Here is a 26,171-nt window from a genome sequence, read left to right on the forward strand (position 1 = left end):
TGGGGGTGGAGTGGTCAGGGAGCTGGAGGGAGTCGGGAAGAAATGGGAGAGCACAGCCTCCTGGGACTCAGAAATAGACAGCAAGAGTTGGCCGCCCCAGGAGGGCCAGGGAGAGGGACCGGGCAGACTCTAAGAGGCCAGCCCGATGCTTTCTTACCTCCTCACCAACCTCAGAAGTGCATCTCCTGGAAGCCCCACCTCGTGGCTCAGAGGCTGGGGCATCCCTTGAAGAACCAAAGGGGCAGATGTCCTTTCTTACGGAAAGACAGATGCCCTCGGTGCTGGGCCCTCCCCGCTCCACCCCTGGGGAGGACGGCTGTGTGGTTCCCGGGGCTCCTGAACATCTGTGTGTCACAGAGCATTGCTCCCTTTCCCCTGCACTCTGAGAGGCAGTGGTCCAGACCTAAGAACCCGCCCTCTCTTTGCAGAGAGCCTGCCCACCCAGGACTCCAAGAACCGTCACAGGAAGGGGACAGCCCTTGGTTGACCAGTTGTCCATGAACTTTGAAAAAGTCTTTGAGAAACATTCCTCTGTTCCCTTCCCCAAATATGGTATAAAACAAACAAACTCCACGTGTGCAGGACAAAGGAGTGGGGTCAGCACCCTGATCGCTCCCCCGGGACACCACAGCCCCCGAGCCCCACCCAGTCTGCAGCAAAGGCTGTGAGAACCTCACTCTCGCGGGGGCCGCTTCAGCAGGATCCTGAGTCAGAATGATGCAGCTGAGCGTGGCGGTGCTTCAGAGACACCCCTGCCCCGAGAGCCGGTCTAGGGTCACCTCCCACGTCACCAAACCTTGGGACTGGCCTGGCCTCCGTCCCCTTTCAGGGAGGAAAGCCTCCGTCCAGAGGCACCGGGCCCGTCCAGGGCTGCCACGAGGGTGACCTTGTAGATGCTGCTCTGAGGCCATGGTCCCCTCACTGTCACGAGCGTCACACGGCTCACCCCTGAGCCCAGAGGGCCTGGCTGTGCCTGGACCACACCAATGGCCGCCTGCTAATTCCCAGACCACCCCGCGAGGGCCCCCCCCTTCCCTCCCTCCCTCCCTGCAGGCAGGCCTCCTAGGAGGCGCTGGAGGCCTGGGAGGGGCTGGGGAAGTAGGGCGGGTGGCGAGGGGGCTGGGGCTGGAGGGGGAGGACCCCGCCCCGCTCGGACTCGGCAGCGACGGTGCGGCCCACGGCGGTGCTCTGTTCCTGTCTGTCTGACCTTCCTTTTCACTCCCGTCCTGCCGCCCCGTGTAGGGCCACTTTAGTGACCCCTGGAATGTCTTTGACTGCCTCATCGTAATTGGCAGCGTAATTGACGTCATTCTCAGTGAGACGAATGTGAGTATGATTCTGCCCAGGACGCCTCCGTGTCCCTCCCTCTTCACCTCCTCCGGTTCATTGTTTGGTTTTCCTGTTTTACCCCCGCCAGTCATGCTTTCTCTTGCACCTGCCGCCGTCCTGGGGGACGTGAGCCCCCGCACTGTCCCCACTCTGCCGGGCCGGACAAGGGGCGGCCGGGGCGTCTCCTCCTCCAGGACCCCCGCCCGGCCCCCCCGCCCCGACTAACCCGGCTTTTGTCAGGCTCGGCGAGCACCGGGTGCCAGGTGTGCACCTCCAGAACTGTGGAGTGGTAAGAGGGTCCAGTATGCCCACATAACCTCTTTCTTTTCTCATTTTTTTCCTCTTCTCTCCTTTCTTTCATGCTTTTTTTTTTTCATTTTCCTCTTCCTTTTGTTTCGTTTTTCTTTGTTGTTGGTTTTTCCTCCTGTCTCCCTCCCTTGGCCCCTCTGCCCCATGCAGCACTATTTCTGTGATGCATGGAACACGTTTGACGCCTTGATTGTTGTTGGTAGCATTGTTGACATAGCCATCACCGAGGTAAACGTAAGTACCGGCGTCCCGCCCCGCGACGCCGCGCCCGCCCCGCGCTCACCCCGTTGCTCTCTCCTTGCCGCTTCCTCCCAGCTCCTTATTCCCACTAAGTTATTCTGGTTGGTTTGTTTAAATTGGTTGAAAGGATTTTCTTTCTCGTTGCTTTACTTCGAAATGTTTTTATTCTGTTTTCTTTAACGTTTGGAACGAGCTAGGCCCCCTTTCCTTCTAAGTTTTGATCGCTGCCTCCTTTCCTTCCCCCTTGGCAATTGGCCTAGCATGACACACACTGTCTAGGAGGATGCAGCCCTGGGATCCCAGAGTGAGACGGTGGAAGGGTGTTTACAACCGCTGGGCAGCTGCCAGCGCAGCCCCTTCCCACTCCCAGCATCCGGGAAATGAGCTCTCCCGAGGACCACGGGTGACGGCTCGCACTTGGCCGGCACTGTCAGCCCATCGTATTCACGCTAAAACAGCCCCTCCACTGAGAGGCGGGGGAGAACAGCCCACACCCCTCTTTTCTGGAGAGGGCTCCTCCGCCCCCCCGCCCTGCAACTTGCTGTGGGAGCACCTGGCCCCAGGTGAACCTGCCCCAGAGGACCAGCCTTGCCCCTGCCTGGTTCTCCCCTCACCACCACCACCCCGGCTCCAAGACCTCCTGCACCTGCCCCCGGGAGCTGCCCCTCCTAGACAGTCCCTCTAGCCCCTGCACACGTCCCTCTGCTCCCCAGCATGTTCAGTCTTCTCTCGTTATCCATAGGCAAGCCCTCTTGCGGTTGGTTTTTAACATGTGTGGTTTAGTGTTTTGTCAGGATTTTTCCTTGATTAAGAGACTTGGTAATGTTTGCACAGATGTTGGTGCACTGAACCATTGAATAGCAGCGCGGAGCAGATGCTCTAGAGCTCTGATCTAAGGTGTCAGAAGCACCCCACGACCGCCACCGTCCCCCGCCCTTGTCCTTACCTGCCCCCTCCACCCTGTAGTCGGCTGCCAGTCGGTTGAACTGATGTTATTATATGTCCTGCTTCCGCTGATCAGAAGTCCTGTCTGCCCCCTTCGAGCGGGTGGACGTTGGGAGGAGGCTGTTCTGCTCTCCCTGTGTCCCCCCGTCAACCTGGCCCCCTCCCTGCTCGCCCCGTAGCATAGATTCGATTGCCCCTGTCTCGGGGATCCCCCAGGGTCGTCTTTGTCTCGCGGGGTGTCTGTGTGTGTGTGTGTGTGTGTGTGTGTGTGTGAGTGTGTACGTACGTGTGTACGTGTGTGTACGTACGTATGTACACTCCCTTGACCTCTGCCATTGAATCATTGGAACACAAGGAAACCAAGCTCCCCACTCAGACCCCATGCCTCCCCTCCCTTGGCACTGCCCCCCCAAGTGGCTGGATGGACCCCAAGTTGTATCCCAGGAGCTGTCACGTCCCTACCTACAAGTATCCACCGGCCAGGGCCTGTGCTCGGCCCGAGGGGCCCGAGGGGGAGACCAGGGAAGGGCAGGATCTGCCTGCGTCTGGAGGGTGGGTCCCTGTGGGGAACCATGCCAGGGGACTTGGGGCCGATGGCAGGGACCCACAGGAGGGTGACAGCAGGCAGCTCCCTGGGTGCAGAGGACCCACCTCAGTCCCAGGGTCCTCTGGGGTGCTCACTGTTGGCCAGGCCCACGCCATCGCTCAGCCGGCCGTTTTCTTTCAAATCACTGCTATTTTTAAAGAAAAACAAAGACAAAGGAAAAAAATTCTAGAGTATAAAATTTCTACCCCAGAAAGTGACTGTTGGAATTGGGGGTGGTGCAGGACCCCAGGAACGGCACGTGGAGTCACATACAGACCGTCCATTTGTACAACAGTTTCCATTTACAATTCGCCTCGGCGCCCAGCTTGTGTGCCGTGAGCCTGAGCTTGACAGACGCGAATGAGCACCCCCGTTGGCCGATGCACAGTGAGGATGGAGCGTGCCCGTGCCTTTGCTGCCCCTCGGCTGGAGCCAGGCCTCCCGGGGCGGGGGCCAGCATTCCTGTCTGTTCAGTCCACGACGCCTTTTGATGAACACGTGCATCTCAGCCTCTTCTCGCGGACTCCTGCCGGCCGGGATTGGTTCAGCCCTTACGTTCCATAGTCTGTATCTTTAAAGAACCACGGGAGGTTTTTTATTTTCTAAACAAGAAGTTATCAGCCCAGCCCCGCTTCCAGTTGGGAAGCCCCTCCAATTCCTCCCAGTATCCTTCGCCCACATGGAGATGCTCTTCACTCTCCAGATTGAGGAGTTTGTGAAAAGTCACACGAAGGGTTGTCTGGAGATAAAAACGGGGACAGCGTGTGTCATGCAGAGCAGAGGAGGTGTCCAGAGACCCCGACTGTTTCCCACCCCCTCCCACACATCCAGAAAGGACACCTGCGTCATCGTCCCAGGCAGGGGCTGGAGGAGAAGGCTGGACCAGGGTCAGATCGAGTGCCTGAGTCCTGCTTCTCCCTCCTCCCCAGCCCCCACCGATCCGAGGAACATGAGGATTTACGGGGCTGGGTTTTGAAGCTCAACTAAGAGCATCCATTTAAAAACCGGCCGTAAACTGTACGGCACTGTTGGGACTTGCCTGGTGGCGCAGTGGTTGAGAATCCGCCTGCCGATGCAGGGGACACGGGTTCGAGCCCTGGTCCAGGAAGATCCCACGTGCCGCAGAGCAACTAAGCCCGTGCGCCACAACTACTGAGCCCGCGTGCCACAACTACTGAGCCCGTGTGCCACAACTACTGAAGCCTGTGCACCTAGAGCCCATGCTCCACAACAAGAGAAGCCACTGCAATGAGAAGCCCACGCACAGCAACAAAGAGTAGCCCCCGCTCTCCGCAATTAGAGAAAGCCTGTGTGCAGCAAGAAGACCCAATGCAGCCCAAAAAATAAATAAATAAAAATAAAAAAACTGTACAGCGCTGTTAAAGGGGAGAGACCGTGGCACCCAAGCAAAGGACGATCTTTCCAACCCCCCTGCTGACACACCAGCCAAGCACAGATGTCACAGCCCTCGTTCCCGGATACACTCGAACTCTTGGTCAATGGGTCCAGCCGGATCAAAGCAAGCTCACTGACCACTGCCCACGACTCAAGCCAAGATGAGCCTGTCCCACAAGCACGGACATGGCCCTGCACCCCGACGGTAGCCAGGATTGTGGGACAAGTTATAGGGTCAACAACGCTTCTTCTCAGAGGCAGGACCCTCCACCGTATGGTTCTGCCTTCCAGCCATAGGCAGGTTATGGGTCTGGACGCTCACTGGGCCAAGAGCTCAGCTCCAGGCCTCCCCGAATTTTCTAGTCTTACTGTTGTCACAAGACCTCCTTTTGCAGACAAACGTTCCGTTCCAGTGTCAGGGATCCCTGAGGCTCTCCACCTGTAACCCGTCATCTTTGACAATTAGCCTACAGAGACCAGCTCTCGTTGCCCTCCCCACCTGCTGTGTGCATCCCAGCCGCCCTCCAAACATTCCCCACGTCCAGAGTCATCTCTCCTCAAACAGCTCCGTCCTCCTGCCTCTGCTAGGCTCTGGCGCCCTGCCTTGGGAAGTGGATTCCCCAGCGACCCCAGGAACAATTGTCCCTTCCTGGAGCCTCCCCTTCTGGTGCCGGGCACCTGGGATCCATTACGGACCAAACAAAAGCCCGCCCTTGGGAGCTGGTGTCCTAAGGCTGGGAGATGTTCGGACACAGAAAATAAGGAAATGGTGCAGTACGTGGAGAGCCGAGAAGCGCCAGGGGAGGGGTCGGAGGAGCAGGGAGCCGTGGAGGCCGGTGCCGTTCTCTGCAAGACGAGCTGTACTGAGGAGGGGAATTTGAAGAAAGCGAAGACCTGAGGGAAGCGAGGCGATGCCCTTGTGGATCCCGGGAGAGGAGCTTTCGGGCAGGACGCGCAGGGTGCGGTGGTCAGGGAGGAGAGCAGCTTTGGGCCTTCGCCTGAGCGGGAGGCGGAGACTCGGGCACCTTTGAGAAGAGGTGTCCGTGGTCCGGGGACCCCCTGCGGGAGTCAAGGGCAAAGCCCTCCACCATTTGGAAGGTGGACGCAGCCATCCAGGTGGGAGGGGACGGAGTTGCAGCAGACGTAGTGAAAACGGTCAGATTCTCAGTGTGCTCTGCGAGCAGGACCCACGGCCTCTCCTGACAGCCTGGATGTGGGCGCCAGAGGAGGAGGGCTCCCAGGGAGCCGTGGGGTCCTGGCCAAGCCGGGGAGGATGGAGCCGGCGTCGGCAGGAAGGTGGGAGGCGAGGCCCGTTTGCACGAAGAGGAGGAGGCTCGGGGGTGGGGGGGGGGGCTGTGTACTCGACTGCCCAGCAGTGATGTCAGGTGGACAACAGACGCCCGGTCTGCGGTCAGACATGGAATCAGCAGCACAGCGACGGTATTCCAGGCCGGGACAGGTGAACAGCTGAGGGAAGAGGAGAAATGGGGGGCTGAGCTGGGGCCGCCGTGCTCGGGGCCTCCTTGACCTCCGGCTCACTCTGGGAGATGCCCTTGGACCCTCCGAGGTGACCGGGGGAGACCCGGGGCTCCGCAGTCACGCTGGATCCTGCGTCCGTGGCCACAGCCCGGCCACCCCGTCCCCTCTGGACGCGCTGCCTTCTCCTCCGTCTGTGCAGTCAGCGTCATGTCCCCTAGGAAGCTCCCTGCTCCTCCTTTATCCCTTGAGTCTGAAATTCTGTTTTCCAGAAGGAAAACCTAGTGATGTAACCCTGTGATGTCAGTGGAAGCTCCTGGGGTGCCAGAAGTGGCCCCCGGCAGCCCCCAGTTACCCCTCCCCACCCCTGCACGACAGGGAGTGCTGGGACGCCCAGAGCCCTCATCACGGACACACGTGTCCCCAGTCGCGGACGAGGCGGCCACGGGACTGACAGCACGACCCGCCTTGGGGCTGGCCGTCCTTGAGTGCAGCGGCGGGGGCCTGAGGTGGGCCAGAGTGCCCCCCACCAGCTCTGCACTGGACGCCTTCTGACAGTGACGCCCTCGCCTCCCGGCAGGCCCACGTGTGGACCACCCGAGAGCCGTGGCGTCTAAGTCGTCACCTAGAAACTCTCCAGAGAGAAGGCCCCAGGGACCCTCAGGTGGGAACAGGACGCGGCCGAGGGCCTCCAGGCAGGTTCAGTGGACGGGGACTTGCGTGGACACAGACAGAGAACTAGCGCAGGGCTGCAGAGCGGCTGAGCAGGACGGCGGGGTGAAGTGACGCGGTCCTGGCTGGGGTCTCGTGAGGAGCTCGGCAGGGGTGGGGGGCAGCATGCTGCCCTCGGGGGGCGCCAGGCCAGGGCCACCACACGTCACATCCCTGGGAGGGGCCCAGCTTGCTCAGGGTTTGCCAAGGCCGTGCAGCTAACAGGTGGCGAGAGCGGGATTCGAGTCCGTCCCTGTGGGAGAACTGACTCCTGCACTTCCGCGGGCAGGCTGGCAGGGGCCCTGCACTCACGAGCCCCACGCAGGCGCTCCCAGCCGTGGGACCCCAGGCAGCGCAGCTCAGCCGAACTTCTCCAGGCCTGAGGACTCCAGGGGATGCTCGGACGCCTGGGCCCTGGGCCATGGGGCTTGGAGGACAAGAGCGCAGGACGTGTGGGGCAGCCCCTTCCCTGCACTCTGGACGGAGGAGAGAGCAGGCGGAGGGGAGAAGGGGTGGGGGCGAGGGGGCAGGTGGGACGGCTGGGACGTGCCTCCGCCTGGAGCATCTGGGACGCACGTCGGGGCCTCGGTTCAGTCAGCACTGGTGGTGTCAGGCCAAGCCAGGTGGAGCAGCTGTGACCCTTGCCACATTCCTGTGCCCCCGTCCTCCCCACCTGTTTCCCTCTGCTGGTCCCTCCCCCGCTGCTCCAGTCCCGCCCCTTCTCAGCACCACCTCCACTCCCACGCCCCCAACAAATGAAGCCACCAATGTGCCTTGTTCACACGAGGGCCGTACTGACTCGGTACCGCCGCCCCCAAAAGAAACTCTGCCTTTAAAGGGATGAAGGTAAGACTCGACCTAGAGGTGGTGTCTAGAGCGTGGATGTGAGTGAGGAGGGGCCCGGCCCCCCGTCGTCCTAAAGGGTAGTTTCTCCTCTGCTTGGGAAGGAAGTTGGCCCTGAGGGGTTGAGCAGAGCCCCGCTCGCCCAGCCGCACCCCAGCAGGGCGCGGGGAGCCATCTGCAGAGCCCGGGCTCTGCCTGCAGAGCGAGGCCCGCGTGCTGGACCGCAGGCTGCCCCAAAGCAGTGGCCTGGAGGAGGGTCCTGCAGGCCTGACCCGAAAGGCCCCTGGAACCCGTTTCTAATGGTTTTCTCCCGGCTGTCCGGTGTCGCAACAGCCGGGACCCAACGGGGCCCCTCATGCCCTCCGCCTTCTGACCGAGACCCCTCCACCTCCCGTCCCCTAATTTTCTTTCCTTTCCTCCCTCATTCTCACCTCTTCTGTCCTCATACAACCCTCTCCTTTCCCCTAAATCAGAGGACTGGACTGAAGGATGCTGTCAGGACACAGCCCTGGTTCAGCCAGACGGCCATCCATCCAGGCAGTGGGTGTCACTTGTCCCCAGCTGAGCCAGCTGCCGGGGTGTTGCCAGAGAGCGTCTAAAGCAGAGGGACCTCGAATATTCCCTGAGCTCGTGGGGGAAGTGAGGGAGCTCATTTCAGCAGGCCCCGAAACACTGACAGGTACCCCCAAAGCACTCACTGTCTAACGCTGCTTCCTGAGGGCCGGCTGCTCTCGCTGGTTTGTTTCCTTGAGTCTGTCTCTCTCTGTGTCCCTGTCTCTGTCTCTGTCTCTCTCTCTCTTTTTCTTCTCCATCCTTCAGGCTCACCGTGTCCGTCCACACGTGTGTGTGTCTCTCTCTGTGTCCCTGTCTCTGTCTCTGTCTCTCTCCTCTGCCCCCACATATGGGATTTTGTGAGCGCTCCTGGCAAGCTGATTGTTCATTTATTTTTCATGAGTTCCGTTGTTGGTTATCTGTTTGAATGACTGTCCCTCCCAAGGAAGATAAGACAGCCCTGGCGATTTTGTAATCAGTCCCGTGTAGCGTGAGCTCTGGCAGGTAACAGCCCCTGAGGAGCCGTCGGGCTGCAGGTGAGCCGTGAGCAGCCCTGAGTCCTCAGCCACTCCGCAGCATGACTGACAGCACAGGCCGGTCACCACAGCTCAGCCCCCACACCGCTGCTCTGCCCTCTCCTCCAGTCCCCTTGGGGCCAAGACCCCTCAAGGGGTGCTCAGAAGGGCATTTTAACTGAGTGCCTAGGACCACAAAGGTTCTCCTTTCTGGCTAGAATCTCCTTCCCCTTCTGGGTGGAATTTTCCTTTGGAGAAACAGATGTAAGCCCATGGTGGGGGGGGGCTGCCTTTCCACCCTCCGCCCTCGCATCTTTGAGGTGACCTTCACTTGCGCCCCACCCTTTTCTGTCCTTGTCTCCGCCTTCCTCACAACCCCCACCCAGCTCTTCTCTTCCTCAAACCCAATTCCATTCCTCCATTCGTGCCGGACCGAAAAGGAAACTGGGCATAAGAATTGCTTTTGACCATCGGTATTTCCTTCACTTGCCCTCAGATCTGTGGCACCGACCCTCCGCTGTGTCTCCTAGTTGACACGTGCTTACTTAGACCTTGCGTCTCCCTCCCAAGAAAGCACTTCATTCAACCTTAGAGAGCTAGCAGTTTACAACAGATTTTACTTTGACCTTAAAATTCCTTCCCTGCAGCCACCCCTGGCGGCTCTGACCGTCAGCACCTCCCAACCCCTCCACGTCCGCAGGGCCACACCTCAGCTCCCGGGATGTGCGTTTCTCCCGGTTGGAAGAGGGGCTAGAAGGATAATGAGAACCCCCAGCCCTGAACGTGTGCCGGCTGGCTCCTGGCCACGAAAGCAGCGTCAGATGTCTCTAGAAGCCCTTGACTCCCGTATCCCCAGCTCTCTCTGTGTGTACCAGCCTCATATTTACCCTCCCACCCTAGGCTAACTGGGGTCTTGCCAGCAAAGCCCAACCCCCCAGACACCCCCTACGACACCATGACATGCTCACAGGTGAACTACCGTCTTGTCTTGCAGATCAAATCGAGATGAGATTAGAGACAGTTGGAGTAGAGAAGCAGAGCTGGTGGCGGGGGATGGCAGGTGGAGGGGGGATGGCAGGCAGAAGGGGGATGGCAGGCGGAGGGGGAATGGCAGGCGGAAGGGGGATGGCAGGCAGAGGGGGATGGCAGGCGGAAGGGGGATGGCAGGCGGAGGGGGGATGGCAGGCGGAGGGGGGATGGCAGGCGGAAGGGGGATGGCAGGCGGAGGGGGATGGCAGGCGGAAGGGGGATGGCAGGCGGAAGGGGGATGGCAGGCGGAAGGGGGATGGCAGGCGGAGGGGGGATGGCAGGCGGAGGGGGGATGGCAGGCGGAGGGGGGATGGCAGGCGGAAGGCGGATGGCAGGCGGAGGGGGGATGGCAGGCAGAGGGGGAATGGCAGGCGGAAGGGGGATGGCAGGCGGAAGGGGGATGGCAGGCGGAGGGGGAATGCCAGCTGGACCCAGGTCTTCAGGTGGTTTGGGATGGAATTGATACCAGATCCACTCCCTGAGTTCTGGACAAGGGTTTTTTGTTTTCTGTCTCTTCAAGCAGAGGCTTCTGTAGGCGGGCAGCCAGTAAAAGATCCACACGTTCCCGTGCTGTTGCTTTTGACTCGGTTCAGAGAGATGTGGAATTTCAGTGACCGATACATAACCGCTGTCTCAGCGGCAGCCACGGGGATTGGGCCCTTGTCCGACGGCCTGTTTGGACTCAGCCTTCCCTGCAGGGAGGCAGGTCATCTGCCCCTTTCCAAGCCAGCCTGGCCAGGAGACGCAGCCGCGGCACACAGCTGCTCTTAAGTGCCCTCGAACCGCCGATCACGGAGAACATCCTGGAAGATAGTCAGGATATCAAAATCTACCGCCTGGCCCTACCTCCCCGCTAACCCTCGCCTCCCAGCTATGCAAGAAGGGGGGCCGGGAAAGAGGAGAAGGGAGAGGAAGCCGTCCCTTTTTTATGTGGTCAAGAGCGATTTCCAACAACCTCTCCGTTCTCCAGAGAGACAGCGGGATGTAAACTGGGAAACGCCCCACCGATTCTGGTGTCCGTCCGTCCTGGAGAACCCTCTCTGCAGGCTCTGGTGCCCCTCAGTCCCCTCGGCTCCCACGGGTGGTCTAGAGAGAGCACCCCAGTGAAAAGGAACAGTGAGGACATTCCGGAAACAAAGGCTTCATCCACTGAGGTGGTGTTTCTCGTCTGGTCCTGAACTTGGGTCGGAGAGGCAGTTTTCCAGAGCCACCCCAGGTCTTTGCCGGTTGAACCATACAAGGTGACCCACATACATGTACCCAGGTGAGGGCAGGGTCTGTCCCCGCTGCTGGCCCGGGGCCTCTCTGACAGTGTCCCACCTCTGCCCCACATGGGGAGGAATAATCTCATTTCATTCCTACCAACTGCAAGAGCAAATTCAGTTAATTGCCCTGATACCCTAACCCCTTGAAAATGACCAGATCATTAGAAAGCAAAGATCAGAATGGGCGGCTGAGAAACGGGCTGCGTGCTCCCCGCTCGTGGACACGAGCTGGCGGCAGGCAGGGTGCAGGGCAGGGGGTCACCGGGAGCGAGTCTGGGGAAGCATCCGAGGGGGGCAGCTCAAGCCCTCGGGGCTCCCCATTAATCCTGCACTTAGCTCAGAAGGTAGAAGTGACGCTTGGAGGTCCCTCAGGACGTTCTGGGGGATCACAGCGATCGGCAGACACACTCGCCCGTCTCCTGGCCGCCCGGGCATCTGGGGGTGACCTTGGGCAGCAGTGCGTCAGCCAGTGGTTCTCTGTGGGCAGGGCTGTGCGACGGGCCCCCTCCTGCACTCTCCTGCAGGAATCACTCCTGGTTGCCTTCCGGCTTTGTTACGACGCATAGTTACTTTCCAGCCCGTGGACCTTGTAAGCACAGCTCCTCACATGAGGACAGGCGCACACGAGCGGCTGACAGGTGACCCTGCCCCGCAAGTCAGAAGCAGCCTCTGAAGAGGAAGACTCAAGGCCCAAGAAAAAAACGAGCCCGTGAGTCTCCACATGCTCCCCAAGTGAGGCTCGTTGGACGCTGGGTTCCCGGAGGCCCGTCCTTCCTCTCTCCACGGCCATAGGGATGGATCCTGAGGGTTACTGGGGAGTTCCCTGGCGGCCCAGTGGTTAGGACTCGGTGCTTTCACTGCTGAGGGCCCAGGTTCGATCCCTGGTCCGGGAACTAAGATCCCACAAGCTGCACAGCACAGCCAAAAACAAAAGCGTTGCTGAATTCATACGTAGTGTTAAAATCGTATGATGCCCCAGGCGATTAGAACAGACCCAAAGGCAAACCTTGGAGTAAAATGGGACTTACGGAAATGAGTCTGAAACGGGAACATAAAAGGCTAAAAACAAGAAAACGACAGGTAAGACATTTAAAAAGCCCAAATGAAGGATTCTGAAGGTTTAAGCAGTAAAATAAGCAGTTTTGATTTTTTCACGGTTGGGGGTGAATTCGGTCGGGCCAGGTGACCCAGGCAGGTCCTCTAAAGCACCCGCATTCTGGTCCCGTTCGGGAAGGGGTTGACCCAGAAGACCTTCAGTCGTCTGCCCAGGGCTCTTGGAAGTAATGGGCAGCTTTGGTGGTTCTCAGGGTGCGTCCAAGGCTAGAGCCTGCTGGGCGCTCGGCCTAGAGCCCAGCACTGCCTGTGGACTCACCTCTGTGCGGCCCTCACACCCCTCCCCCACTGAAGCCCGGGAGGCATGGGGCTCCTCACAGGTTAACACCGGGGCGCAAGCCCCTGACCAGCCTGGAACTTCCTCCATGCGTGCGTGTGCGTGCGTGTGCGTGCGTGTGCGTGTCCGTCTCCGTGTTCTCTCAGCCTGCTGGCCAGATCCTAGACACCCTACCCCGTCCAGGCACGTGGGTGGACCTGGCAGCTGCAGCCCGTCGTGAAGCAGAGACAGATCTAGACTGTTCATAAACAACCAGAGAGGCGTCCTGTCCCTTCTCCTCCTTTCCCTCACCCCGTGTCTCCCCCAGTCCCCGAAAAGGACACGTCCCAACTTGCAATGGGAACGAAAGGAGTTTGCTGAGAAACCTGTTACCAGAGAAGTACTTTTCAGTCTGCGAGCAAACGTCTGCTCGTGCACATTTCCGTCCTTGAAAAACCCCGTTACATGTTCTCCTTGTTTATACCTTGAAAACAGAAACACAGGAGCAACCCTCTGAAAATGGAGGGTGAGAGTGAAGTCGTGGCCTTCTAGAAGCAGTTGGCAGCCCAGGCGGCGGGGACCAGTCCCGGCTGTGCTCTGTGTGCGGGGCTGCAGGGCAGGGCACCTTCCCGGATGCAGCTCGGGGCTGCTGTGGGATGCGTCCCTGAGGCCGGGCCCCTCGGCCCCTGCCCCCTAATGGGCCCAGAGTCAGACCCCTGAGAACAGCTTCTCGGGGTGTTAACAATAATGTCCTAAATTGTGTGCAGGGCTTTCAAATTGAATAAACAGATCCACGCTCGTTTATCTCAGGCCGGTGTCCAGGGTCCACACCCGGAGATCCGGAGCCAGCAGGCCCTTCTCCCTGAGCCTCAGCTTGAGGGGGTAACTGAACCTCAGTCTTCCCCTGGACCTGGGGGGCCACTGCCCCTGGGCCCCTTTGCTCAAATACACGTGGGCAAAGCGCAGCCTTGGGCACAGGCAAGGTCTCTCGCCTTCAGCGGGCAGTGCTGGGTAAGCGAGTGCAGGGTCAGCCCCTGGAGGCTACCTTAGGACACACGGCTGATTCAGAACAAACAAAACCTCCATCCTCAAAATCTGGAACACTCCGTGATAACAGGTGTGAATTAGTAGTTAATCTGTAGCCAGAGATGGTTCCGGGCAGGAGAGCACCCAGAGTCCACTCTGGCGGCGCCCGGCCTGTGCCGTGTACCCTCCCCTTGGCGCTGTCGCCCTCTCCTGCCACTGCGTTGCTCCTGTGTTACCAAGACCTAGAACGCCGGCGTCTTTTTCGGAGACTCATTACAGCTCATCTCTGTCTGCCTTTCTTTAAAGCCAGCTGAACATACCCAATGCTCTCCCTTTATGGTAAGACCGAACCTCCAAACCACGCTGTCAGCTTCTGTGACCCCCTCTAACGCACCCACCTCCCCCACCCGACCCCCCGCATCTCGGAAGCCAGCCCCCGATGCATGCTGCCGTGTCTGCCGTGCGCCTTGCCTGCCTGGTCTGTAGCTGCCGAGTGCCGTGTGCGACGTCTCCATCCTAGAGCTTTCCTGTGGGTGGCGGTTCACCATGACCTTGACTGTCTAATGAGCCACGGGGAGAGGATCGGACCCGAGGGCCATTTCCTGTTAAACGTCCTGAGGACTCCGCTGGCTGACGGCCCCACCCTGAACCTGTCGTGGGGTTTGCACGGGGCGCCCACGAGCGCCACGGCGAGGCCTCTGGGAAAGAGGAAGGAGAGGTGACATAGCCAGAGACGGGGAGGTCCTCCTAGTCACCAGGCCGTCCTCCAGCTCTGAGTCAAGGCCCCAGTAAGCGGTGAAGCTGGGTTCATTACCCAGAGAGTGGTTGGATTTCCTATCACCCCAACAGTGTTACCTGTGAGGGGCCTGAAAACTAGGCCACGGCCGCTTCACTGCAGCAGACCGTCTGGTGGGAACCGCTTCTGCTCTAGGAATCTTTGGCTAAAGTGATAGAGAGGCCGACCGGTGTGACCTTGAAGTCTCCTTGGAACAGCTGTCTCCAAGAGGCTGCTGTCACAGACTTCAAACGTGGGCCAAGCGTGGGTTTTTAGGAGGGCCGGTGAATGAGTTGATTCCCCGAACCCCAGAGGTCAGCAGACAGAGGCAAGATCGGTGGGGATGTTTCCTGATGAAGCCCACGACCATAGCTGGAAGGGCTGAGCCTGGACGTGCTGCCCGTGTGTCACCGGTCAGTGGAGCGTAAGGCACCTGCGGCGTCTGAACCCAGGACGAGCTCAGACTGGAGGCTTGCGTCTTGCTTTTTAACGAGTCAGATGCAGATGCCTCTGCGGCGCCAACCTCCCAGGCTCTCGGTGCCCAGCTGAGTTCCGTGTAAGCTGGCGCTCTCTTCTGGCTCCCTTCTGGAGCACAGTGGGTCTGACGGCCGAGTTCCAAGGCCCTGAGCCTCCTCTGCCCTTCCTCTGGGGAAGCACCACCTCCTTTGAAGGAGAGAAAGTAGAATTTCACGTAGGTGCACGGGTGACAGAAATGCAGAGATGAAGGGCATCAAAGACTTCAAAATGCAGACAGGTAGGGCCCGGGGGCCAGACGGCCTGCTGCCGGGGCCCCCCCAGCCCCTGCGGCCCCCAGCCACCAGCCCGCCCCAGGGGACCAGCTCTGGCTCAGAAGAAGGATAGACGCAGCCCGCCCCGGGAGGAGCAGGGTGTGCCGGCGCGTGTAAAACCCGGCCCCCTCAGGGGGCTCCTGCTCTGATCGGGGTGAGGGGAGCGGCCCCTGGAGCCCCGGTCACAGGGTCAGAACCAGGAGCCGCGAGGGCTCGGGCGCTGGTGGGATTTTCGTAGGCGTGGCCAGGCCAGATCTGACCTGGAGACGGTCAGAAATGAAGCCAGAGGAGCGGGAGTTGAGAATCGGGGCCCACGTGGGGCCCAGCAACTACCCGGCCAGAGGCGCCTCCAAGCAGGGGGCCTGAAGCAGGAGCCGTAACAGGAAGCCCGAAGGTCCGTTCTCTCCCGGTGCCCACGGGGCTGGGGGCTGCACTGGCTCTGGGGAACCGGCCAGCTCCCGGGCACCACCCAGCTCTCTGGCCGGTGTGGGCAGGAGGGGGGTCGGGGGTCATTTTGTGCTGACTGTTCCCAGATCTGGAGGAGAGGGTGATGGGGCTGCGTGTCCGGCCCCCGACCCCCGGCCAGGCATGCGCCGGCCCCAGGCTCCCCCAGGCCCAGCAGCCCCGGGCCCGCTCCAGGACACCCCTGGGGAGCCCACCCGCCCCGAGCAGGACCCCTCGGTCCTCTCACGGCAGGGAGACCCGTCCAGGGCTCACGCTCCACTGCCTGGGCCTCCACCCCTCCCAGACCTGCGCAGCCGGCGGGCCCAGGGCAGAAGGGAGCGGAGGGGCAGCAGGGGCTGTGGCCCGGGCCCATCCACAGCCGTGGGGGGAGGTGGCACACCGAGTGCTGAGGCTGGGCAGCCCCCGCCCCCCAGGACCTCCAGAGCGCTGGTGCCGCTCGGGACGCCGGACCCTCAGCTGAGCCAAGCAGGAGGGCAGCAGGGGCACCAAGGCGGCTCTCGGCCTAGATTTCAGAGCAGATGGAATTTCTAGGGAATCACCTGCCGCCCCCGCCCCGGGGGGGGCTTAAGACCAGGGATGCTGGGGCAGAGGCTCGGGGCCTGGGCACGGCCGGGCGTTGCAGAGGCCTGGGGCTGGGCCTACCCGTGGGCGCCGGGAGAGTCGAGTGCAGCCGGCCCCCGCCGCCCGCCTGCGTGTTAACTGCTGTGTTAACGGCCCCAGAACGCGGAGGAGAACTCCCGCATCTCCATCACCTTCTTCCGCCTCTTCCGGGTCATGCGTCTGGTCAAGCTGCTGAGCCGTGGGGAGGGCATCCGGACGCTGCTGTGGACGTTCATCAAGTCCTTCCAGGTACCCCCCGGCCCCCTCCCAGTACCCACCTGGGACGATGCTCCCAGCTGAGGGGAGGCTGCGAGCGTGCTGTTTTCTTCTCTCTTTTGTGGATTTGCCCCGAGAATTGACTGCACAGAGGGGTTTTGGGGGTGGAAGAGGTTTGAAAGCCATGGGCAGAGGTGGCCCGATGACCCCTCCCAACTCGGGTGTTGTCAGCCCGGGGCTGGCACCCTCGTCCCGGCCGTGGTTCAGCAGGGTCTGCTGCCCGCACCTGCTTAGGGACTTAGCCGGACCCCCCGGGACCCTGGTGTGCCCCGTGTGGACCCAGGGCTGCCCACCGCGGGGCCAGTTCTCTGCCCCGAGCACTCGTTTCCTTCTGTGAAAGCAGAATGACGGTGGCCCCGGCCTCAGCCCTGGGTGACTGTACCGGGCCCACGTGCTCACCCACCCCCGACATTTCCTGGGCGCCACTGAAGGTGGAGCCCGAGCGCCCACCAGGCCGGATGGCCCGTGGTCCCGCGGTGCCACCTGGTGGTGTGCGGGCTCCATCCACCCCGTGAGCCGCGAGGCCCCCTCCCGGGGAGGAGGCGGCGAGCACACCGAGAGAGTAAAGCGCAGAGGCCGGCCGGCCGCGGGCCAGGCCCTGCCCAAGCATCTTGCGAGCCTTAAATCAGCCAGGCCCCAAACCCCCCCCGAGGTCGTTGCTTTTCTCCCCATTTTTCAGATGAGGACCCTGAGGCTCAGGGAGGTTAAGCCCAGCCCAGCTCCCACAGCTACAGTGGTGCAAACGGGCGTGAGCCCAGGGTCTCGCTTTTGTCTAGTGCCCCTTCTCCTGCCTTTCCTACACCTGGCGAAATAGCTTACGGCTGTGGGGGGGGAGGGGCTGCTGGGTGTCCCCCACGGCCCTCCGGCTGCACGAGGACAGGTGGGTGGCGGGAGGGTGTTTTGCTCTTTCTAGATTGTTTGTACCGAGGGAGCGTCATGCCAAGGCCCGAGCTCAGAGCCCACCTTTCTGGGCGGACCTCCCCAGGTCTCAGGTGCTTGACACCAGGTGAGGGGAGGGGTCGGCACCAGGCTCAGGCTCCTCCCATTTAGTGCCCAGAACGTCTGCGGGGCTCCTGGAAGTGCCCCCCAAGCCAGGCAGCAGCTGGCGACGGAGGAGACGCCGCCTTGGGAGGGGCCCAGCCGCCGGCGCCCCGCCGACCTCACGGCATCTGTGCCCCCGCCAGGCCCTGCCCTACGTCGCCCTCCTGATCGTGATGCTGTTCTTTATCTACGCCGTCATCGGGATGCAGGTACGCCCGGCCCCCAGCCCGCATCCCCTGACACCCGCCCCTCCTTCTGAGGCTGGAAAGGTCACCGGAATTGGACCTCTCCCCCCACCCCCGCGGTGTCCTGGGGGTGCACAGCTCTCAGACCCTCTCTCCCCGTTGCCCCTGGCCCAGGTTCCACTCTCTCTAGGGAAAAACTCACCCAAGTTATGCAAAGGGCCTATTTGTTAATTATTCCTCAATAAAGTATTTTTTAAAGAGGAAAGAAAACTCGTCTCAACAATCTGCAGCCAAAAGAAAAGGAAAAAGAAAGAGGAAGGCCAGCGAGCCTTGTCCCCGCACAGACGCAGGGTCGGGGTCTCAGCCTCCACCCCCTCTCAGCCCCGCTCCCGCTGGGCCCAGGGCCCGTCCCGAGGGCCGAGGGCACTTTTCTTCGATGCTTGTCCGGAGTGGGGTCCTGGGATCAGGGGCTGGACAGGGCAGCAGGTACCTGCCCCCGCGAGGCCTTCCAGGTCACAGAGGGGACTCTGTTCACCTTATGGGCCAGCCCATCCAGGGTGAACTGTGACCCCTGAAGAGACCGTTGAACGATGGGTGGGAACCAGGACCCCTCTGTCCACAGCTCACGGACCCCGTCCTCTCCCCCTGCCAGGTGTTCGGGAAAATCGCCCTGAATGACACGACAGAGATCAACAGGAACAACAACTTCCAGACCTTCCCCCAGGCCGTGCTGCTGCTCTTCAGGTGAGCGTGCACACAGGTGCGGACAGGTGCACACGGGACGCCTGCCCGGCGCGGCCCTGGCCTGGGCGCACCACGAGAGCTGGGGCTGGGGGACCGGGAAGCCTTCCTCTCACTGTTGTTCATAACCACTGGACACGGCCCCTGCCGCTGACCCTGGAAGCCAGTAGGGGGTCAGAATCGAACTCCAAGAGCACCCTGGTTGGAAACTGAGCCAGGCCTGCAGCACACTCGCTATGTGACCTCGAGTGACCTTGAGCGAGACAGCGGATGCCTCCGAGCCTCAGTTTCCTCCTCAGACAAGCCCAGCTGCCGGAGTGGGTGCCACTGTCTGTCTCAGTGGTTCCGTCCACAGCACTTAGTTCCCCCCTCGGATGAGCGGCGCCAGCCTTCACCCTCTGGGGAGGCCGCGGCCACAGGTACAGCTGGGGACGGGGTGTGTCCCGCCCGACCCCGAGGGAAGGAGTCCGTGCGGCAGCCCCGTGTCCTTCCTCCTCTGGATCCCAGTGACCCCCTGGGCCGCCCCTCCCCTGGCTCTTCTCACCATCCAGCTCATCACAGCCTGGGCTCCGGGACCCCCACCTGGTCCAGGGCTGGTGGTGATGAGAACTGTTTACTCAGTCCCTGGTGATGCCTAGAGTCCATTCCAGCACCTGTGCTCTCCGTGCTAAGGTGCTGGGAGACGCACTGAGCCCTTACCGGCCCCTGGGGTTCTTTCCGAAGATCCAGGGACCCTCCCCATCAGATAACCCCCCTTCACTGTGCTCTGTGGAATCCTTTCCCCACACCCGAGCCCACGAACCGTTATTGCTCAAAATGTGTTCAGTCAGCATGGCAGTCCCCTTAAGTGTCAGTCCGACGTCACCCTCCCTCAGGTGGTAGCCGTGAGAACACGGGGCCATCATAAACCACAGCCTCACAGCAACGTTTACGCCTGAGCCACATTTAAATATGGGATTTGGACACACGTGAGCCAGGGCACATGGGTCTCCCCTCGCCTTTCCTAAAGTCCTTGACGACAGGAGATAGTTTGTGAAAGAATAAGGAAGGATAAAAGCCAAGAAAGAGTGCCATTTTGAGCCAGCAGTGCTGAGGAAGTCTTCAGCGGAGGCAAGCAGATGGGATTCAATGGACAAAGGACCAGGTTCGGAGGAAAACACATCCCAAAGCAGGTGAGCCTGTGAAGGAGCCAGAGCGGCCAGGGCCTCCCCAAGCTCAGGGTCCACAGGGGCCAGGCACCAGGACAGCTGGTGGCCCGCGTTTGGAGAGCGTTTGCTGATGCCCACAAGCTGAAAACAGAGCCCTGCCACCACAGCCTGGGCTTTGGGGTCTAAGAAGTAGAGCAGGGCCCCAAGGGAACCCACCCTTTAAGAGAAGCTACCTGTCCACCCCACCTGGCAGCACGTCTTGTCTTGTCTTCCATGGTCCCCAGAGATGCTCCTGCAACGAGAACTTGATCCACAGAGTTGTGTACTGGACTCTCGATCACAAAGAGCAGTAACAGTCACCCCAAAGTACTGGGGGAAAACCAATGTCAAAAAAGAAGTCACCACGCTCACCTAACAGATGAATGAACACATCAGGAGGAAAAGAATAGGGAGATGAAAAATATCTGAAAATAAGCATCATTTGTGTCTTTAGAGAGATTATAGAACCTGGCACATCTGTCAAATTAGAAAGGAGCGGGGGGAGGAGGAGAAGTCATTATTAATCAGAACAAATTAACGAGAGAATTAATTAAATTTAATTAAAGAGAGAACTCAGAAAATGTACAATTGTTAAAATATTTATTTATGTTTGGCTGCACTGGGTCTTCGCTGCTGCATGCGGGCTTTCTCCAGCTTCGACGAGTGGGGGCGACTCTTCGTTGTGGTGCACGGGCATAAAAAATTAGGAATTAGCCAGAAAACCAGTAGTCCCTCCAAGATCTGTTCACTTAAATGTTTCGAGCCACTCTTCTAAATAACTCGCAGCTGAGGCTACAAACTACTCAGAAATGAGAATGTGAACACACTGTATCTTCCTTTTTTTTTTTTTTAATGAGACCGCCTCGCCTGGGCCTGAGATTGTTTGGTTTATTTATTTATTTATTTAAGATTTATTTTTTATTTATTTATTTATTTATTTATTTTTGGCTGCCTTGAGTCTTAGTTGCGGCACGCGGGGTCTTTCGTTGTGGCACACAGGCTTCTCTCTAGTTGTGGCGTGCAGGTTTCTCTTCTCTAGTTGTGGCACACAGGCTTCTCTCTAGTTGTGGCGTGCAGGTTTCTCTTCTCTAGTTGTGGCGTGCAGGCTCCAGGGTGCGCGGGCTCTGTAGTTGTGACACGGGTTCCAGAGCACGTGGGCTCTGTAGTTTGTGGCACGCGGGCTCTAGTTGAGGCGCGCGAGCTCAGTAGTTGTGGCGCACGGGTTTAGTTGCCCTGCGGCATGTGGGATCTTAGTTCCCTGACCAGGGATCGAACCCATGTGCCCTGCATTGCAAGGCGGATTCTTTACCGCTGGACCACCAGGGAAGTCCCACGCTCTATCTTAAATTTATGAGATGCACCAGTAAGCCAAAGGACCATTCAGAGCCAAAATTAACTTTTTTTTTTAATTTACAGCAAGTAAACGAATAAATGGAAAAAGAATAGGAAAATAACCCCAAAGTGTGAAGGAATGCATTTATTAAAATAAAAGCAGAAATTAATAAAATATAAAACAAAAACATTCATCAATAAACTCTAAAACTGATTCTTTGAAAAGACCAATAAATAGACAAACTTTCATCAAATTCAATTTTTTTAAAAAGACGCAACAGCAGGAATAAGAAAAGCAACATAATTATAGATGTGGAGTGATTTTTAGAATGATGAGAATATTATGAACAAATGAATGCCGATATATTTGAGTATCTAGACGAACTAGATGCTTTTATATAGGAAAAGAGAAATCACAAAAATTGTCTGGAGAAGAATATTTTTTTAATTAACCACAACAGAAATTGAAAAGGTGGTCAAAATTTTAGTCCTCTAAAAGGCTAGATCCAATATATTTATGTTTGCTATTTGCCAAAATATCAAAGAATAAATCATTCCTATGTTACATAAACTTTCCAGGAGTAAAAATGGGTAGGAAACCTCTTTCTGTAAGACTAACATACGGCTGATACCAATAAGAAAGAGAAGAAAGTAAGAACTAGAGATATAAAAATATGTAGACATAACTATTTTGGTTACAGAGAACAGGCTAATCCGACTAGAAAACCCAAGCAAAGCAACTCAAAAGCCTTTATAACAATTAAAAGGACCAGGAAGGTGACAATTAACAAAGGAAAACAATCACTTTCATGTACTGATAATGTACTAGTGTGGGCAGCCTACTGTAACACCATAAATGGAGTGGCTCAAACAGCAGACATTTCTTTCTCACATTTCTGGAGGCTGGAAGTCCAAAATCAAGGTTTCATGATTCTGTTCCTGGTGGGATCCTCTTCCTGGCCTGCAGATGGCGGCCTATCACCGTGTCCCCACTTGGTGGAGAGAGAGGAGAGCGCCAGTCTCCCTTCCTGTTCTTATAAAGATGCTAATCTCATCATGAGTCCCCAGCCCCATGACCTGATCTAAACTTAAGTGCCTGCCAATGCATTGAGGTTTGGGGCCACAACATACAAATTCTGAGGGGACTCATACATTCAGTCCGTAACAGGTAACAGCTGATCCATAAATATAATAAATGAGCTCATAAGCTATCACTTTTCAACATGATACTGCAAGTTTCATCCAATGCAATAAGACGAGAAAAATAAACCAAAGGGTAAGAATTGGAGAAGAAGAAAAAATTAAATGCCAAAAAAATTGATTGCCAAACTCAACAACAAGAAAATAAACAATCCAGTTTAAAAATGGGCAAAGGACTTGACGTTCCTCAAAAAAAGATAAGTGAATGGCCAATGAACACAGGAAAAAGTGTTCAAAATCACTAATCATCAGGGAAATACAAACCCAAACCACAATGGGCTAGCACCCCACACCCATCAGGAGGGCTGCTGTCAGAAAAGCAAGCGCTGATGAGATGTGGAGAAATTGGAAGCTTTGTGCATTACGTGTAAGAACGTAAAATGGTAACAGCCACTGTTGAAAACTGTATGACGGTTCCTCAAAATATTAACAATAGATTAAAAGTACCATATGATCCAGCAATTCCAGTTGTGTGTGTATATACCTAAAAGAATTGAAAGCAGGGTCTCAAAGAAATATTTGTACACTTCTGTTCATGGCAGCATTATTCACAATAGCTAGAGCATGGAATCAGCTGTAGGTCCATCAAAAGAATGGAAAAGGAAAACATGGTTATACCACAGTGGAACATTATTCAGCCTTAAAAAGGAAGGAAATTCCGACACCTGCTTCAACATGGATGAAACTTGAGGCCATTATGCTCAGTGAAAGAAGTCATAACACGACAAGTTTTCTGTATGATTCCACTCACATGAGGTACTTAGTCAAAATCATAGACACAAAGTATAATGGTGGGTGCCAGGCGTAGGGGGGAGGGGAGGAGAGTTACTGTCTAAGAGGCATAGATTTTCAGTTTTACGAGATGAAAAGAGTTCTGGAGATGGATGGTGGTGACGGTAGGACAGCACCGTGGGTGTGTTTAATGCCACCGAACTGTACACTAAAAATGGTTAAGACGGTCAATTTTATGTTGTGTGTATTTTACCACAATTTTAAAAAGAAAATATGTAAATAAAACACTTTTAAAAAGCCGATTGCTATGTGACTATACAAGAGAAACCACAGAATAATAAGAGAGTTCAGCAGATCTTCTATATATAAAGTCAATAGTATTCTCTCCACATCTGTTGCAAACAGAAAATATAACTTTTTAAAGGTACCATTCATAATAGCAACATTTTATTTGTTTATTTTAAGTAAACTACCTAGAAAAAAACCTAACGAAAGATGTATGTAGGGAAATTATAAACTTTTATTAAAAGACATTTTAGAAGTCCTAAATAAATGGTGAGTTGGATCGGGTTCATGGTTAGGAGACTTAATAGCAAAAAGATGTCAAATTCCTCTAGTTAATCTATATGTTGATGCAATTCCAGTAAGAGTCTCAGTGGGATTATTCATAGAACTCAACAAGCTGATTCTAATGTGTCTGTGGAATCGAAAAGGAAAAGGAAAGGAAAAGCCAGGACAGCTTTGCAGGACAGCAGGCTGGAAGCACTGACTCTCTGTGTGAGATCAAGACTTGCCGCAAACCTGGAGTGATGAAGACAGCGTGGTACATTGAAGTCAAGACAGATGAATAAACCGATAGAACAGAACGAAGAGGCTGGCACAAGACTCATACACGTACGGAAATGTGATTTATGTCAAGAGCTATTTCACATATGTAGGTAAAGGTGAACTATTCGATAAATTGTATTAAGAAAGTTGGTTATCTAGACAGAAAAAGATAACAGCGTATTTCTACCTCGTATGGAGCCCCATATAAATTCCATATTAATGGGTTATTATGATTATGAAAAACAAAACTTGGGCCTTTTAGAACATATTGGAGAATATTTTTATGGCCTAGAATAGGGAAGGATTTTTAGACAAGTTGTGAAAAGCACAGAACAGAAGAAAAATTATGATTTGACCACATTAAAATGTAAAGCTTGGCTTCATCACAATACACCATCAGTAAAGCTGGAAACGAGCCACAGACTGGAGACGCTGCTTGCAGTGTGTGTAACTGACAGAGGATTAATAGAAAGAAAGCTTGAAGGCCCCACAAATGAGCAAGAAGACAAATAGCCCATGAGACAGACGGGCAAAAACATGAACCTGAGATTCAGCAGATGAAATAGAATTTCTCAGCCTATTCATCATTTTAAAACCAAATTAAAACAACAGTGAGTTATCACTTTACACCCATCATATGAGCAACCTTATTTATTTATTTATTTTTGGCCGCGTTGGGTCTTTGTCGCTGCGCGCGAGCTTTCTCTAGTTGCAGCGAGCGGGGGCTACTCTTCGTTGCGGTGCACGGGCTCCTCACTGCGGTGCCTTCTCTTGTTGCAGAGCACGGGCTCTAGGCACGCGGGCTTCAATAGTTGTGGCACACGGACTCAGTAGTTGTGGCTCGTGGGCTCTAGAGCGCAGGCTCAGTAGTTGTGGCGCATGGGCTTAGTTGCTCCGCGGCATGTGGGATATTCCCGGAGCAGGGCTCTAACCCATGTCCCCTGCATTGGTAGGCGGATTCTTAACCACTGCGCCACCAGGGAAGTCCGAGCAACATTTTTTAAAATTCACTAATACCAAGAGTGGACTAGTCTAAATTCAGAATAGAAAAGTGGTGGGGGGGGGGGGCATGGGATGGGGAGGGACTGGTTAAAGGGGCACAAACTGTCAGCCATAAGGTGGATGAGGTCTGAGGTCTAACCTATAACATGGTGACCATAGTTGATGACACTGATCGTATCACTGGAACTTGCTAAGACAGTAGAATTTAAATGTTCTCGCCAAAGAAAAGAAAAGAAAAAATTTTTTAAATCTGTGAGGGGATGGATGTGTTAATTAGGTGGGAAGAATCCTTTCACAATGTGCACATCAATCAAATCGTCATGATCTACGCTCTAGCTTGCAGTGTTACTTGTCGATTCTGCCTCAGTAAAGCTGAGGAAAGAGCTGCTGAGTCTGTAGGGCAGTGACGCCAGGAGCGCCAGTGGGGGAACAAGCAGCACTCAGTACGGTGAGGACACACCTGCCGTCCACCGGCAACTCCACCCCGAAGCAGGCGTCTGACGGCCCAGTGGGGTGACTGCAGGCTCCTTCGTGATGGCAAGACAGCAAAGAAAGGAAAAGCCTTAACAGGGCGGTGGGGCTTTTTAATGGTATACTCATAGAGGATCTGCCGCAAAGGATGAATGAACCAGAGCTAAAATGCATCCAAATGGCTAAAACTCAAAATTGAACATGGATTGCAAAAGGAGGGACTTTGCAGAAAAGGTACAGCTTGTTATCTTTCACAGAAAATTTTCGGACCTTCAGAGCGATGCTGTATGTTTTCCTATGTAGTGGATGTATCAGCACTGGGGGCTGACAAACCGCAGACTCAGTTCAGCGGTTCCCCCGCCAGGGAGGAGAGGGAGGGGCCTTGTGAGCCGCTCTGGGGCGTGGTCTCTCACCAGGTGCGCCACCGGGGAGGCGTGGCAGGACATCATGCTGGCCTGCATGCCGGGCAAGAAGTGCGCGCCCGAGTCGGAGCCGGGCAGCAGCGCCGAGGGGGAGGCGCCCTGCGGCAGCAGCTTCGCCGTCTTCTACTTCATCAGCTTCTACATGCTCTGCGCCTTTCTGGTGAGCCGGGCGGGACCCGCGGCCTCGGGTGACCAACGCGCAGTCCCGGGCCAGCCGCGCCCTGCGTCTCTGCAGCTCACGCTCGGGGGTGCCCCATCGGGGAGGCCGGCCTAGAGGGCTGTGTCCCTGGGACGGCCCAGCCGCACTGGAGGGAGGGGGCGGAGCTGGCCCAGAGTGAGCTCAGCCAGCATCCTTCTCGTCCGTTCTCAGCCCTTGTGGTGGTGGCGTCGTCCCCAGGACAGGAGGCCGCTTAAACATTTCTGGCACTTTGACAAGGAGCAAGGGGAGGGTGGTGGACAGTCACTCCCGTCCCTGGCAGCCCCGCCTGCCAGCTGGGTGTGAGGGAAGCTGCCAGCCCACAGCGGGGGTTCACCTG

The 26,171-nt window shown here is 56.8% G+C and overlaps 1 protein-coding gene across 10 annotated transcripts in view; it reads left to right on the plus strand.

Annotated features, from left to right (window-relative positions):
• The window catches only part of CACNA1C (calcium voltage-gated channel subunit alpha1 C), a 485,400-nt gene that overhangs the window by 434,253 nt on the left and 24,976 nt on the right, over nucleotides 1-26,171 (plus strand). For 3 of the 10 annotated variants that reach the window (XM_073789178.1, XM_073789180.1, XM_033867261.2), the window contains exons 30-36: nucleotides 1,243-1,326; nucleotides 1,789-1,872; nucleotides 13,897-13,929; nucleotides 16,339-16,467; nucleotides 17,679-17,744; nucleotides 18,373-18,464; nucleotides 25,630-25,795. In XM_073789178.1, the coding sequence (XP_073645279.1) occupies nucleotides 1,243-1,326; nucleotides 1,789-1,872; nucleotides 13,897-13,929; nucleotides 16,339-16,467; nucleotides 17,679-17,744; nucleotides 18,373-18,464; nucleotides 25,630-25,795 (654 nt within the window). The remainder of the gene's footprint in view (nucleotides 1-1,242; nucleotides 1,327-1,788; nucleotides 1,873-13,896; nucleotides 13,930-16,338; nucleotides 16,468-17,678; nucleotides 17,745-18,372; nucleotides 18,465-25,629; nucleotides 25,796-26,171) is intronic. The other 7 variants (XM_073789179.1, XM_073789181.1, XM_073789182.1 and 4 more) reach the window with 7 other exon arrangements.

The sequence above is a fragment of the Tursiops truncatus genome, chromosome 11, assembly GCF_011762595.2.
Source record: "Tursiops truncatus isolate mTurTru1 chromosome 11, mTurTru1.mat.Y, whole genome shotgun sequence".
NCBI lineage: Eukaryota > Metazoa > Chordata > Mammalia > Artiodactyla > Delphinidae > Tursiops > Tursiops truncatus.